The sequence below is a fragment of the Ranitomeya imitator genome, chromosome 6 (assembly GCF_032444005.1).
Source record: "Ranitomeya imitator isolate aRanImi1 chromosome 6, aRanImi1.pri, whole genome shotgun sequence".
Lineage (NCBI taxonomy): Eukaryota > Metazoa > Chordata > Amphibia > Anura > Dendrobatidae > Ranitomeya > Ranitomeya imitator.
Genome location: NC_091287.1, coordinates 514,671,152 through 514,687,621, shown reverse-complemented (window position 1 = coordinate 514,687,621; position 16,470 = coordinate 514,671,152). Strand labels below are relative to the sequence as shown.

The 16,470-nt window shown below is 41.1% G+C and overlaps 1 protein-coding gene across 1 annotated transcript in view; it reads left to right on the top strand.

Annotated features, from left to right (window-relative positions):
• CSMD3 (CUB and Sushi multiple domains 3) overlaps positions 1-16,470 on the top strand; it is a 2,093,798-nt gene that overhangs the window by 1,471,944 nt on the left and 605,384 nt on the right. The window contains exon 31 of the mRNA XM_069731799.1: positions 5,183-5,377. Coding sequence (XP_069587900.1) covers positions 5,183-5,377 — 195 coding nt within the window. The remainder of the gene's footprint in view (positions 1-5,182; positions 5,378-16,470) is intronic.

The following is a 16,470-nucleotide window of genomic DNA, read 5'->3' as shown; positions in this document are numbered from 1 at the left end:
TTAGTATTTCCAGCCATGGCCGATGATATTGCAGCATCGGCCATGGCTGGATTGTAATATTTCACCAGTTATAATAGGTGAAATATTACAAATCGCTCTGATTGGCAGTTTCACTTTCAACAGCCAATCAGAGCGATCGTAGCCACGGGGGGTGAAGCCACCCCCCTGGGCTAAACTACCACTCCCCCTGTCCCTACAGATCGGGTGAAATGGGAGTTAACCCTTTCACCCGGCCTGCAGGGACGCGATCTTTCTATGACACAGCATATGCGTCACAGGTCGGATTGGCACCGACTTTCATGACGCATACGCTGTGTCACAGGTCGGGAAGGGGTTAAGCATAAGCAGTTGAAATATTACACTTGGAAGCCAGGAACAAAAATTGTGTTACATAGTGTTATTCAGTAGGCTATGTTTTCTGATCCCAACACTTCTCATATGCAAGTATTTATTTTGTTCCTTGTATTGGCAAAGTAGTATGAAATGAGAAATAGATGCTGGGAGCTGACCAACCCTGAGCTATCAAACCAAACAACCCCTCTTGATGTTTATACATCTCCATCTGGTTTTTTTTTTGGTCTTATTAATCCATATTTCTCTTAATATGGAAATTAGTGTGAAAGATAAATACATTTATGAAGAGTTATATTTGTTTACAATTATTTTGGCAATATTATCCATTTTGGCTTATCCCAATTTGGCAATATTATCCATTATCCCTTCTGTCCACTGCACGCAAGATATTGGCTCGTCTCTTGCTCAACTGCCTCTTACATCACCTTGAGCAAGCACTATTACCCGAAAGCCAGTGTGGTTTCTGTGCTAAACGTGGAACAGTAGATATGGTCTTTTCAGCACGTCAACTTCAGGAAAAGTGCCAGGAGCAACACCGTGACCTTTATGTAACTTTTTTGATTTGACCAAGGCTTTCGACACAGTCAGTAGAGACGGCCTGTGGAAGATCATGGCAAAATTTGACTGCCCGAGCAAGTTCATCTCAGTCATCCGGCAGTTCCATGATGGCATGATGGTGAAGGTTCTGAATGATGGAGACGTATCTGAGGCTTTCCCAGTAAAAAACGGCGTAAGAAAAGGCTGTGTGCTAGCTCCAACCCTGTTCAGTATGCTGTTCTCTGCAATGTTAAGTGATGTCTTTAACAACTGTGAAGATGGAATCCAGGTTAGGTACAGGACTGATGGCAAGCTATTCAACCGAAAATTCCTGAAGGCGGCTACGAAAGTGCATGAGACTGTTATCCGTGAATTATTATTTGCTGATGACTGTGCACTTAACGCTAGCATGGAACAGCAGATGCAGCATGAAATGGACTGTTTTTCGCAAGCTTGTGACAGTTTTGGTCTCGAGATCAACATTAGAAAAACTGAAGTTATGTATCAACCGGTTCCAGGAAAACTGTACAAGGAGCCACGTATCACGGTGAAGGAGCAAAACCTTAAAGCAGTCGATAACTTCACCTACTTAGGCAGCACACTTTCCCGTGAAGTAACCATAGGCGCTGAGGTTAATAATAGAATCGCCAAAGCCAGTGCCGCCTTTGGAAGACTGCGTAAGAACGTCTGGGAACGAAGGGGACTCGGCCTTACCACCAAGCTGAAGGTCTACTGTGCGGTGGTCCTCACCACACTTCTCTATGCTAGCAAGACCTGGACAGTGTACAGCCGGCCTGCTAAACAGCTTAATCATTTACACATGAGGTGCCTCCGCAGACTCCTCCACATCAGGTGGCAAGACAATGTCCCGGACATGGCGATTCTGGAACAAACTGGGCTCTGCAGCGTTTACACTTTCCTGCTGAAAGTCTAAGCCAGGTGGGCTGGACATGTGGTCAGAATGCCTGACAGCCGACTACCGAAACAACTGCTGTATGGAGAACTGTGCCAAGGAAAGCGAGCAGTTGGGGGGCAGAAGAAGCGCTGTAAAGACTGCCTTCAGGTGTCTCTCAAAAACCTGGAAGTCAACACCAATGAATGGGAAGAGCTTGCCCTGGATCGTCCAGGTTGGCGGGGCAGGATCACCTCAGGAGCACATGCAGCTGAAGATAGGAAAATCTTTGACGCAAAAAGAAAGCGCGCTGTATGCAAGGCACAAGTAGAATCTGGTGTACTGACCACATCTGCTTCCTTATGTCAAGTATGTGGGCAAACATTCAGGGCCCGGATTGGACTCATCAGCCACCTCGGACCCATAACTACTAATTCTCTTCCAACCCTGAAGTCATGGTCATCTTCGAAAACGAAGGACGAACATCATTATCCATTTTGGCTACTGTTATGGCTTGTGCTTTTGCCATATGATGGAATCTGATAAACAGTCACATTATTAAGTTTGCAAAGAAGCCACCTCAATCATAATGAAAACAATTAGCTAACACCCATTAACTGTTTGATATTAACTTGGTATATTATAATTTAAAATCTTCATACATTTTTTTTATATATTTTTTTTCTCTTAATTCCATAGTATATCACAAAAGTGAGTACACCCGTCCAATTTTTGTAAATATTTTCATGGGACAAAACTGAAGACAGGACACTTTGATACAATAGAAAGCAGTCAGTGTACAGCTGGCATAACAGTGTAAATTTGGTGTGCCCCCTAAATTACTCAACACTAGTGTTGAGCATTCCGATACCGCAAGTATCGGGTATCGGCCGATACTTGCGGTATCGGAATTCCGATACCGAGATCCGATATTTTTGTGATATCGGGTATCGGTATCGGAAGTGTAAAATAAAGAATTAAAATAAAAAATATTGTTATATTCACCTCTCCGGCGGCCCCTGGACATCAGCGGGAGGATCCGGCGTCCGGCACGGCTTCTTTCTTCAAAATGCGCGCCTTTAGGACCTGTGGTATGACGTCCCGGCTTCTGATTGGTCGCGTGCCGCCCATGTGACCGCCACGCGACCAATCAGAAGCCGCGACGTCATTCCTCAGCTAAAGTCCTAGAATGAGCGCCTTCTAGGACCTGAGGAATGACGTCGCGGCTTCTGATTGGTCGTGTGGCGGTCACATGGGCGGCACGCGACCAATCAGAAGCCGGGACGTCATTCCACAGGTCCTAAAGGCGCGCATTTTGAAGAAAGAAGCCGTGCCGGACGCCGGATCCTCCCGCTGATGTCCAGGGGCCGCCGGAGAGGTGAATATAACAATATTTTTTATTTTAATTCTTTATTTTACACTTTAATATGGATCCCAGGGCCTGAAGGAGAGCTTCCTCTCCTTCAGACCCTGGGATCCATGAGGATACATTCCGATACTTGATGTCCCATTGACTTGTATTGGTATCGGATATCGGTATCGGCGATATCCGATATTTTTCGGGTATCGGCCGATACTATCCGATACCGATACTTTCAAGTATCGGACGGTATCGCTCAACACTACTCAACACACAACTATTAATGTCTAATCTGTTGGCAACAAAAGTCAACAATTAGCCATTTTCCCTCCCCTGTGTTATGTGATGCATTAGTGTTGCAAGCAGGTGTGTTAAATTTAGTGTTATAAATTTAGCGTCCGGTGATTGGCGCTCATAGCAAGTGAGGTATTCTGCTACATACAGGTGATCTGATCGCCTGTATGTAGCAGAGCCGATCAGGTTATGGCAGCTTCTAGTCTTCCATGGAGAATATTGAAGCATGCCAAAAGTAAAAAAAGGTTTTAAAAATATTAAAAATACCCAAAAATATAAATGTTCAAATCACCCCCCTTTCTCTCCATTCCAACTAAAACAATTAAAACAAAATCAAACATACACATATTTGGTATCACCGAGTTCAGAATCGCCCAATATATCAATATAAAAAAAGAATTAATCCAATTGATAAACGGCGTAATGAGAAAAAAATTAAAAATACCAGAATTACGTTATTTTTGGTCGCCAGGACATTGCATTTAAATGCAATAACGGGAGATCAAAATATCAACTCTACACTAAAATGGTATTAAAAACGTCAGCTCGGCACGTGAAAAATAAGCCCTGACAAAACAGAGATCTCGAAAAATGGAGAAGCTACAAGTATCGGAAAATGACGTAATTTTTTTTTTTTACCAGACATTAGATTTTTTTTCACCACTTAAATAAAAAACAACTTAGACATGTTTGGTGTCTATTAACTTGTAATGACCTGGAAAATCACAATGGCAGGTCAGTTTTAGCATTTGATGAACATGGTAAAAAAAATCCCCCAAAAAATAATGGAAATACACTTTTTTGCAATTTCACCGCACTTGGAACTTTCCCCCCCCCCCCCTTTTTGACTGCACGATATGGTAAAACCAATGGTGTTGTTCAAAAGTACAACTTTTCCTGCAAAATACAAGTCCTCACATAGTCAAATGAAAAAGTTATGACTCTGGGAAGAAGGGGAGATAAAAATAGAAAAGAAAAAACGAAAAAGGGCTCCGTCTAAAAGGGGTTTAAATTGAAAAGAACTTAAAAAATATTAAAAGGAATATTGAAAAGTTGAAATCTCATCCTTTTTGCCTAAACATAAATTGCAAAATTGCAAAAATTAAAAAAAAATATATATTTTGATTGCTGGGTGCATAACTTTCAAAACTCGTAAAATTGAAAAAAAAATATTCAATAAAAAAATAAAATGGGAAAAAAATTTGACATGCAAGAATTGTCAATTTTTGGTTGCTGTAATAATGTTAAAAAGGGTCTGACACAGTTCCTTCGATGGAAAAATAAAACAGTTATGGATATCAGAAAGAAAAAATATATATTTTTTTCAAATTGTGCATCATTTTAAACAATTGCATTACAAAAAAAAAAAATGAAGAAAGTTTAGGATCAATGTAACTATAATAGTCTGGAAATTCAGGTTACCAGATCATTTTTACAAGAATAATGAACACTGCAAGAACACCAGCCCAAAATAATTGTGCTGCATCTAGAATATTTTCCCATTTTAAAATGAAAGGAGTCAATCTATTCTACAACCTTTCAGACCAAACTCAATTCCTCATATGGCTCATACAGCTATGTTGACTGAAAAAATAAAATAAATGTACGGTAAAAACAAAAGTGTAGAAAAAATTAAAAATCCCTCGTCCTTAAGTGGTTAAGTTTAGTAAAAATTAAGGAAAACTAAAGGTCTTATAGTTTATCAAGGCATTTATGTACTTAATATATTGTTTTGTTTTCTGCAGCCAAACTACGAGAATCGTGCTTTGACCCTGGAAATATAATGAATGGCACTCGACTTGGTATGGATTATAAGCTTGGATCCACTGTTACTTATTATTGTGATGCCGGCTATGTCCTTCAAGGATATTCAACACTTACATGTATCATGGGAGATGATGGAAGACCTGGATGGAACCGAGTTTTGCCAAGCTGTCATGGTGAGATTTTATATAATAAATACCATAAAAAATGAATTCCAATAAATATACTTGTTAGATATTAGTAAAACATATGTTCATTGTAGGCACCTTCACTAAAGCCGCAAATGAATTTGTATCTAACAGCTGTCAATTGAGATGCTAGAAAATAAGTCCAAATTGAATCATTAGATAATGCTGCACACATTTTCTGAATCACAGATTCACTAAAATACCAAAATTGGCACAATATATTGTGAACATCGCAAAATCTTCCCGCATTGCTAATTTTAACAATTTTATCAGGTAGAGTAAATATTTCACATTAAATTGCTACTCTCATTTCAGCACGTTTTAAATAAATCAATAGTACAAGCTAATTTAAGAAACTTTGAACTATATCATAGAGAGGTCTATAATCCCTTATGTCTCCAAAATAATCATACACTAAGAAATATCACTAATATCTGTAGTGCTCGAAATAAAATGGAATTGCTGCTCACTAAGTGATCAACTTACAGCTGCCTATTAGACTATAAAAAAATATTGGGAAAGGAGGAAAAAGAAGCAGTGTGAGAAAGAGAGGCAAAGAGATATACACAGATGGTGCTGCTGTTTTGCTATGGTGCAGAGATAGATTCACAGCAACACTGCTCGGTACTTCTGATTAATGTCATTTAAGCTGCTGATTCTGAACATGTTTTATGTTGAGACATAGTAGAATTTCTTTATATCTCTTTAAGCTACTTCAGTGTCCACCAAATAATTTCCGGAACATTCTAAATATATCCTACAGAGGAAGGAGATATAGTTCATACAATCGCACGGAATAGTGTTATTCCTTATGTTCAAATGAATTAAAAACTGGAATGAGAAGAAGCGCAATAGGGTCTTATCCAAGGCAAAACAAAATAAACAAATAATGAGATTCAAACTTGGAGGAAGAATGGATATAAATCTGTGCTGCTCGCGGTCTAATGTATGATGAGAGATGAAAATGGTATATCGCCTGCTTTTATTTATCAATGTGTCATCCACACATCAGTAATTGTGGCTGTCCGAATGAAGAGGCATAAACACTTCCAAACGCGTTGACAAATAAAAAACACATCTATGTTAATTTTGACTCTCATCGTACATTGGATCTCGGGCAGTGCAGATTTATATCCACTCTTCCTCAAGTTAAATCTTCATGTTCAGACACATGACATCTTATTCGTAAAAGTCTCCTATGGGAACATTTTGTTAATAGACTGTAACTATTAAGTTACCCACTAATCACAACTGAATAAATATATTTAGTTTCCAAGGATCACAGACATACAGTGATCGTGATCACAACATTTAGTTATGTTGTCAACGTTGCCTCATTTACCTACATATTGCCTCAAAAGGTAAAACACTACATGGTGGCAGTGGATACTACTAAATGTTACTTTATTTTTTCCCTTCACTTTCAGGGTGATATGTCTAGGCTTTCTAGTTTCAGATTTATATTAGGATATATCATCATATTTTTTATAAGATCGTTAGACAACCTTAAATATATCATGTTGCATGCTATTTCACAACAGAAGAGTTTGTACTTATGGAGGAAGAATTTATCCAGACTTGAGATGGGCAAACCAATAGATGTTCAGGTTTGTTTGGTTCCACCAAACATTTTAAATACGGTAAAATACACACTCAAGGTAACCTTAATTCATAGGGGACAGGTGCTCTAGCATCTAGAAACACCAGTAACCTTAAAACGTCCCTCAAAATTTACAATGAGGTTTCCGACCCATGCAGTTGTCGGGAGACCCAGTGGCTGTGAACTCAGGCTTTGGGGTGAAGGAGTTCATTCTAAAATATCAAAAAACTCAGACTATTATTTATGATGAGTGATGGCAACATAATAATTGATTCAATCTCACAACAATCAACTCTTCAAAAGGGAGCCACTGACATACTGACATATATGGAGCCTCAGAGCCCAAGAAATCAGCTTATTTTCCAGGCAGAAGGCATGGTCATTTGTATATTCCTCCTTGTAAGGGCAGATGTAGACAAGCCTATATTATCTGATCAAAGAGTATCAGGACGATTTATAAATCACACTCTGTTGAAACTCTGATCAGAGTTTGATCACTGTCATCATAGTATACTCCATTCCCTCAGTTGAGGAGAAGATGGACAAAAAAAGTCTCCATCTTCTCCATTCTGTCATCTGAATGCAGTCCGATGGTTTTCATGGACTCATTGATTTGCCTGGCGATCCTAATATCAGATCAAACTCGGGCATGTTGTGTTTTTTTCCTCTGTCAGACTTTGTCCAAGGAAAAAGTCAGACATGCGCATGGCCGAGTATGATTTGATGTTTTGTCGAATCCCATTCGGAATAAAAATACGGAGATCCCAAACTGCGTAAAGGAGTTGTCTCAGTCTCATAAACTGTAGTTATTACTGATCCATACACTAGATAATAAAAATATTATTGCATAAGGTGTTGCTGCTTCAACCACCACTGTTCTTGAAAATGGAGGGTTCGAAGCCTACTTTGGGAATGAAGAATTATTGAGCATGTGGGACCTCTGCCAAATTAATCTAAAATAACTGTAAACAGTTAATGGATATTTATCAAGAAGTGGTTCCAGATGGTCACTATCACTTCAATAATGCAGGAAAAATTGTGCCACCCCATTCTTATGACTAGTGGATGTCTCAGTGTTTGGACCCACTGATGTCATATATTTAACACCTATCCTATGGATACCTGATATATGCAGCTTATGTGACAACCACTTTAGGATAAAATCCTTGCAAAGCAGCTTCCTATTCTGGCCTTAAGGTACCGTCACACTAGACGATATCGCTAGCGATCCGTGACGTTGCAGCGTCCTCGCTAGCGATATCGTCCAGTGTGACAGGCAGCAGCGATCAGGCCCCTGCTGTGCTGTCGCTGGTCGGAGAAGAAAGTCCAGAACTTTATTTCGTCGCTGGACTCCCCGTAGACATCGCTGAATCGGCGTGTGTGACGCCATCCTAAAAGTAAAAAAACAAACGCTACATACTTACCTACCGCTGTCTGTCCTCGGCGCTCTGCTTCTCTGGTCTGGCTGTGAGCACAGCGGCCAGAAAGCAGAGCGGTGACGTCACCACTCTGCTTTCCGGCTGCCCGGCGCTCACAGCCAGACCAGAGAAGCAGAGCGCCGAGGACAGACAGCAGTAGGTAAGTATGTAGCGTTTGTTTTTTTACTTTTTAGGATGGTAACCAGGGTAAACATCGGGTTACTAAGCGCGGCCCTGCGCTTAGTAACCCGATGTTTACCCTGGTTACCGGGGACATCGGGATCGTTGGTCGCTGGAGAGCTGTCTGTGTGACAGCTCTCCAGCGACCAAACAGCGACGCTGCAGCGATCCGGATCGTTGTCGGTATCGCTGCAGCGTCGTTTAGTGTGACGGTACCTTTAGAGGTGTTCTAAAGTGGTTACACTCTTCTCCACTGTCCATAAGCCCTAATATGACAGAGCTTGTCAAAAGCTCAGTCATGCTCAATTAAATATATAGAAAATATTATCTCCTTCACATAGAAAATATTGAAGCTTTAAGTCAAGTGTTTAGAATTATTCCAGTAAGTTATAGCACCAAGCAAAATGATTTTAATTAGTCAAACTCATTTCCTAAGTGGAATTATCCTTCAATAATATGCCATTTTAATTTAAAATGTTCAATTACTCATCAAACTTATGAAATTACTTTTCCGACTTATTCAGACCACTCATATCTTTTTGGTGACTCATCCTTCTATCATAGCACTTATTCCTCATCATGTAACTTTACTCCTTGGCTCTGGCTTGTCAATGTCCAATGGAAGACACTTCCTAGTGAGTCACTCGGCAGACACTAACAAGAAGATTCTGTAATGCAGCCTCCATACTTTAAGGTCATTGTACCTACCTGTATTTAATTGCGTATAATTTTCATTTTAAGCATTCACAAAGCATTTCATGCAGTAGGAACATGTTTGCTCAAGACCATTGCCTTGTTGACCTAAACATGAGAGAACAGAGACATCCAGGCCTCTACAATTTTGATTTCATTTATGACAATATATTGTAACACTCAACCAAGTGAATCTCTCTGGGATTTTACATGTAAAAACAAACAACTGAAATGAGGTTAAACCCTTATTGAATTGAAGATGTAGCAGCAAACCAAAAGCACTCCTTTAAGAGTAGATTTTTGCAGAGCAGATCACAAACAGATAAGAAGAACATTGGCATCAGTTCGAGAAAGTCCAAGCCCCTGAAGAGCAGGATCTGGTAATTAGTGATGAGTGAGTATACTCGTTGCTCGGGTTTTCCTGAGCACGCTCGTGTGACCTCCAAGTATTTATGACTGCTCCGAGATTTAGTTTTCATCACGGCAGCTGAATGATTTACAGCTACCAGCCAGCCTAAGAACATGTGGGGATTCACTAGCAAACAGGCAACCCCCACATATACTCAGCCTGGCTAATAGCTGTAATTCATTTAGCTGCCGGGATGAAAACGAAATCTCCGAGTAGTCATAAATACTCGGAGGTCACTCGAGCGTGCTCGGGAAAACAATGAGTATACTCACTCATCACTATTGGTAATATTCCTCCAGTGTGTTGCAGCTTGGACTTAACTCTGAGCCGGAAAAAGGTCTTCTGTAATTTAGGAATAATTATAGGAATATAGGAATTTCACTTATTTTATATCATAAATGAGACATGGTAAGTGGAGGACCTTGGTGACATTCATGTCTGAAGGTTAGATTTATATCTGGAGACTTTGCTCAGTATACATCATTTATAGCTTATTTCTTAATAAGATAACACTACATGTTGACTTATTTCTCTCATTTATTGAACAAACCATTGCAGGAACCATGGCTCATCCCAATGTGCACTATTGTCTTGTTGAGCAATGGATTGAACACAGTGTTTTAGCTTTTGCTTATGACAGAACCCACAATATAGATCAATACAGAAATTGGTTGGCCAACAATGGACTAGAACAGGGATCTGGACCCTTTGAATAGAGCAATGTTCGAGAAGCACATACTTGACCATTGCTCCATACACACTTATTTTACTGCGATCCTGTGGACCGATAATAAAGGTGATAAATCCTCTTTAATCCACCAGTTATCTTATCTCTAATGGAGATTTTAGTATAATATCTGTAAAAAAATGTATATTAAAATTTTGGGGAGAGGGAATTGAATTAATTTGCAGTTGTATTGTTAATAAATTCCGACAGGTTGGTTTTACCCATTTGATCTCCACACACGAAGTCCCTTGCTGTGTAGATTGCTTTTATGCAGGGCTTCAGTTCATGCCACTGAATCCTTTTAATATGATAGATGACATTAGCACAGTTGGTACTCTGTCAAGAATACAATTAAGGAGCGAAGTCATGATATCCTTCACAGCTGTGAAGCATTTTCTGGCAGGGTGTACTATACAGTGAGGTGTCATCTTAAGAATTCTAAAATGTATTTTCCAAGGAAAAATAAGTTTAGAACTTTAAGCTTTCTGCTTTATATATTTGTGAAGTTTTTCCATTACAAGTTTGACAAGCATAATTCATCATTTTATTTACTATTTGTATAATAAAAAATACGAAATACTACCAGTAAGTATAGGTTCTGGGGAGGTTGCAAGTTATCAATATTTCTCAGCCTTATGTCTCATTAAGCCTTATGCATTTTGCCACTGCTTTAAAGGGAATCTGTCCAGAGGTTTTCAAAATCTCATTTATGTAGGAAAAGAGACTCTGATTCCAATGATGTATCACTTAATTTACTAGGCGCAGCCGTTCTCACGCAATCAGAGTTTTCAGATGTTACATGTAGCAGAGCTCAGAAAACTGAACCCACCCACACCAAAGCTTTCAGTGTATATAGTCTATTGACAGTGAGCTTCTTATCAAAGGAGTGGGCGTGGTCAGACAAGGATGGGGTGTGGTTCGAGCAGTGATAATGTGCTGGTGATAAAGCCTTCATTGTGTGGAAACAACAGCACATAACCTAATAAGTGACACATGCCTGAAATCTGTGCCTCATCTGCTACCTTACACTGTCATCAGATAACATATCAAAAGTTTGCTGACAGATTCCCTTTAAGAGGAATTACTATCTTTAACTAATGTGAAATGTCCACAAGATATGCCACAAATGTCCAATAGTTGCAGATCTTAACAATGGAGAAAACTAACGCCACTGTGAGGGAAAAAGTCCCCCAGCACGACTTCTACAAATAACTGAGGAAGCAAAGAAAATTATGGATGGCTACTTTTTACAGGATAACCCTCCTCTGTATTCACAGATCCGTTCACGAGATATTGTAGTTGGGAGTTTCGACTATTGTCAAACAAGTTAGGCAACAATTATGAGAACCCACCACTGCCCCAGCATCAGTGAATGCATAAAACTTCATTAACTAGTATGGGCGTTCCAAAAATGGAGGAGCGTGCACAAAGACAGTTCCTTTTGCATGACAAGTCATATTTGTTAAGTCTACAGGTTTTTTCCTCTCAATGGCATATGTCCAATGAACAACAGATATAGCTTGAATAGCTGCTTCATTTGGACAATAATCTTGGAAACATGGCCTGAGGTATCCCTTTGAAATGTCCTTGAAGCCTACCTAATAATTATGGGATGTGAACCAAATCCACAATTCTCATTCCATTATGAATGCCTGTGAAGATTATCCAGTGTAATATACTAAACCATTTGGCACTGAACGACGGCACTAAAGAACAAGATCTAATTAAAGAATGTAGATGAAACATTCATTCAATGGAGGCATGACAAGTCATTATTTCTGTCGACATTTCCCAATAAAACACATCATTTCTAGATTACAGCATGGAAATGCAAACTTGGGCACAGCTGATGCCAGTGGTTTTACTGGCTGGTGTGTTCAATATGGAACAGAAAAAAATATTGTAATTCTTTGAGCTCTGTACATCATTAATATACCTTATCAAACAGGCAATGGGCAGTAGAAGCCCACTGAGATAGAACAAGACAATGTGGGCAAATAATGTAAAGGCCACGGCCACCACAGCTCTATGATGAGCCATTGGAGAACAAGAGGACCATTTATGTCATATTTGGTTTCTGCTACAGGGGCGCTCTGTTCTCTATGTTAACCCTAACACACATACAATATTGATAATTGGAAGAGTGTTAAAATCGTGTATCATAATTAATGTTGGCAGTGTGATGGGCCCTGATGTAAAATTTAGACCCGGCCCCCACCTGCATCTTGGATAGATTTATGGACCCTTGTAGCATTCAAAATCCTATAAAGACATATGTGCTCACCCCCCATGTAATCATGTCCCTATCCTGGTCCATTCTTGTTATATTGTTCTACATCATGGGCCCCTTCCTGTAATAATATCCCTCATACTGGGTCCATTCTGTAATAAAGTCCCCACCATTGCATATTCCTGTACTAATATCCACCATCATAGTCTCCTTTTTGCAATAATGTCCCCTATCCTGGACCCCTTCCAGTAATAATGTCCCTCATGTTGGGCCCTTTCCGGGCATAATTTCACTAATCCTGGACCCTTTCCTGGTATAATGTCCTCCATCCTGGGACCCTTCCAATAATCTACTAAATAATTGTCTAAGGGTCACTTCTGTCTGTCTGTCCTTCTGTCACGGTTATTCATTCGCTGATTGGTCTCTCCAGCTGCCTGTCATGGCTGCCAGGACAAATCAGCGACGGGCACAGTCCGGAAAAAAATGGCCGCCCCCTACTCCCAGCAGTCAGTGCATGTTGCCCGCATACTCCCCTCCGGTCACTGCTAACACAGGGCTAATGCCGGTGGTAACAGACCGCGTTATGCCGCTATTAACCCTGTGTGTCCCCAACTTTTTACTATTGACGCTGCCTATGCGGCATCAATAGTAAAAAATGTAATGTTAAAAATAATTTAAAAAAAATAAACCTGCTATACTCACCCTCTGTATTCCGCTGAGCCGCTCCTGCTGGCCGCCATCTTCCGCTGCAGTTTCCGGTGGCAAAGATGGTATGGCAGAAGGACCTGCCGTGACGTTACGGTCATGTGACCGCGACGTCATCACAGGCCTTGCGCGCCTGCGCTAGAAAGACCTGCCATGATGTCATGGTCATGTGACCGCGACGTCATCACAAGTCCTGTGCCCATACCAACGCTGGGACCGGAAGCTGCCGTGGACTGCAAGGGGCCTTCGGAAAGGTGAGTATATGTTTAATTTTTATTTTTTCACCTGTGACAAACCTGGCTGGGCAATATACTACGTGGCTGTGCAATATGCTACGTGGCTGGGCAATATACTACGTGGCTGGGCAATATACTACGTGGGCTGTGCAATATACTACGTGGACATGCATATTCTAGAATACCTGATGCGTTAGAATCGGGCCACCATCTAGTACAATAATATTTTCCTCCATCCTGGGCCTCTTTCAGTAATAATGTCCCCCATCCTCAGACCCTTCCTGTTATATTGTATATCCTGGTCCCCCATCCTGGGCCCCATTCTGGCATAATGTCTTCTGTTCTGCCGTTCATCTCCAACACATTTAAAAAAAGATTCTTCTTACCCTCTTCCACTTTGAATGTGGGATCCTCTACTACAGCCAGTGTAGAGGCTAGTAGCTGACTTTACCATGCCAGCTATGAGTGCGGCATGACTTCACTGTCATGTGACTCCCATAATGGGCATGTCTCTAAACTACATGTATTGCAGTGCATTGAGCTGGTGGGCACACACAACTGAAATAGGTGATGGCGTTGACAGGCCCCCCCTCCCGCATGGGCCCGATTGCAGTCATACCCTCTGAGACTGTGATTGTTACACCCTTAGGGTACCATCACACTATACGATTTACCTACGATCACGACCAGCGATACGACCTGGCCGTGATCGTTGGTAAGTCGTAGTGTGGTCGCTGGGGAGTAGTGTTGAGCATTCCGATATCGCAATTATCGGGTATCGGCCGATACTTGCGGTATCGGAATTCCGATACCGAGATCCGATACTTTTGTGGTATCGGGTATCGGTATCGGATCAATAGGGATGTGTAAAATAAAGAATTAAAATAAAAAATATTGATATGCTCACCTCTCCGGCGGCCCCTGGACATCACGCTGGTAACCGGCCGGCTTCTTTGTTTAAAATGAGCGCCTTCAGGACCTGCGAATGACGTTGCGGCTTCTGATTGGTCGCCTGCCGCCCATGTGACCGGCACGTGACCAATCAGAAGCCGCGACGTCATTCGCAGGTCCTTAATTCCTAGAATTAGGAGTTTTGGGAATGAGAATGACGTCGCGGCTTCTGATTGGTCGCGTGCCGGTCACATGGGCGGCACGCGACCAATCAAAAGCCGCGACGTCATTCGCAGGTCCTGAAGGCGCTCATTTTAAACAAAGAAGCCGGCCGGTTACCAGCGTGATGTCCAGGGGCCGCCGGAGAGGTGAGCATATCAATATTTTTTATTTTAATTCTTTATTTTACACATCCCTATGGATCCCAGGGCCTGAAGGAGAGTTTCCTCTCCTTCAGACCCTGGGAACCATGAGAATACCTTCCGATACTTGATGTCCCATTGACTTGTATTGGTATCGGATATCGGTATCGGCGATATCCGATATTTTTCGGGTATCGGCCGATACTATCCGAAACCGATACTTTCAAGTATCGGACGGTATCGCTCAACACTACTGGGGAGCTGTCACACAGACATCTCTCCAGCGATCAACGATGCCGAGGTCCCCGGGTATCCAGGGTAAACATCGGGTTACTAAGTGCAGGGCCGCGCTTAGTAACCCGATGTTTACCCTGGTTACCAGCGTAAAAAAAAACAAACAGTGCATACTTACATTCCGGTGTCTGTCCCTTGCCGTCTGCTTCCCGCACTCACTGACTGCCGGCCGTAAAGTGAAAGCACAGCACAGCGGTGACGTCACCGCTGTGCTCTGCTTTCACTTTACGGCCGGCAGTCAGTGAGTGCGGGAAGCAGACGGCAAGGGACCTGACAGACACCGGAATGTAAGTATGTACTGTTTGTTTGTTTTTTACATTTACGCTGGTAACCAGGGTAAACATCGGGTTACTAAGCGCGGTCCTGCGCTTAGTAACCCGATGTTTACCCTTGTTACAAGCGAACGCATCGCTAGATCGGTGTCACACACACTGATCCAGCGATGACAGCGGGAGATCCAGCGACGAAAGATAGTTCCAAACGATCTGCTACGACGTACGATTCTCAGCAAGATCCCTGATCGCTGCTGCGTGTCAGACACAGCGATATCGTATGGATATCGCTGGAACGTCACGAATCGTACCATCGTAGCGACAAAAGTGCAACTGTGTGACGCTACCCTTAACTGTGGGTGATAAGGCTTTGATAAAGATGACCTAGATTTTATTTTTCTATTCTTGAAAATTATTGTGATTTTTAAATCTCAAGTGCTAAAAGTGTCATTGCAATTCACATACAAATGAATCAAATACATCTGTCATCATGCACTTTGTCACCAATTAGAGAAGTTGTGTATCAGTCATGTCATTGAGCACAATGTGAAAGGTCGGGTAATTGATTAAACACATTGAGCATAATCTGTGCTTCAAATGCAGCACCCAGATGTTAAAAATAGTTCATTTGCACTTTTAATTACTGTTAACCTGTTTTATGTGTATTGATTGAGAGTAATCTTTTGCATAATTGGTTTAATTAAGCTATTTCTGCAAGCAAGCAGTTTGCTAATATGGCAAAGTGATGTCTAGAATTTACTATCTCAAAGCCAGTGTGCTTTAGTAAACACTTTTAAAACTGCGAAAGTCTATGCGCACCTGAACTATTGTTTTATAGCTAAGTTTTTATAATAATTTATTACACCTAAAGTTTTGGGTGACTTTATAGTGTACTGTGATTTAGTTACCCTCTAAATTTACTGTTTTACTATAAAAACTTCAAAAGAGCCTAACAAAGACATGTACACTTTTTAGACAATTTAGCTCATATCATACACCTAGGCAGCAAACAGCGACTAGTGAATCAAAACCAAAGATAAGAGCTGGAACATATGTTGACATAA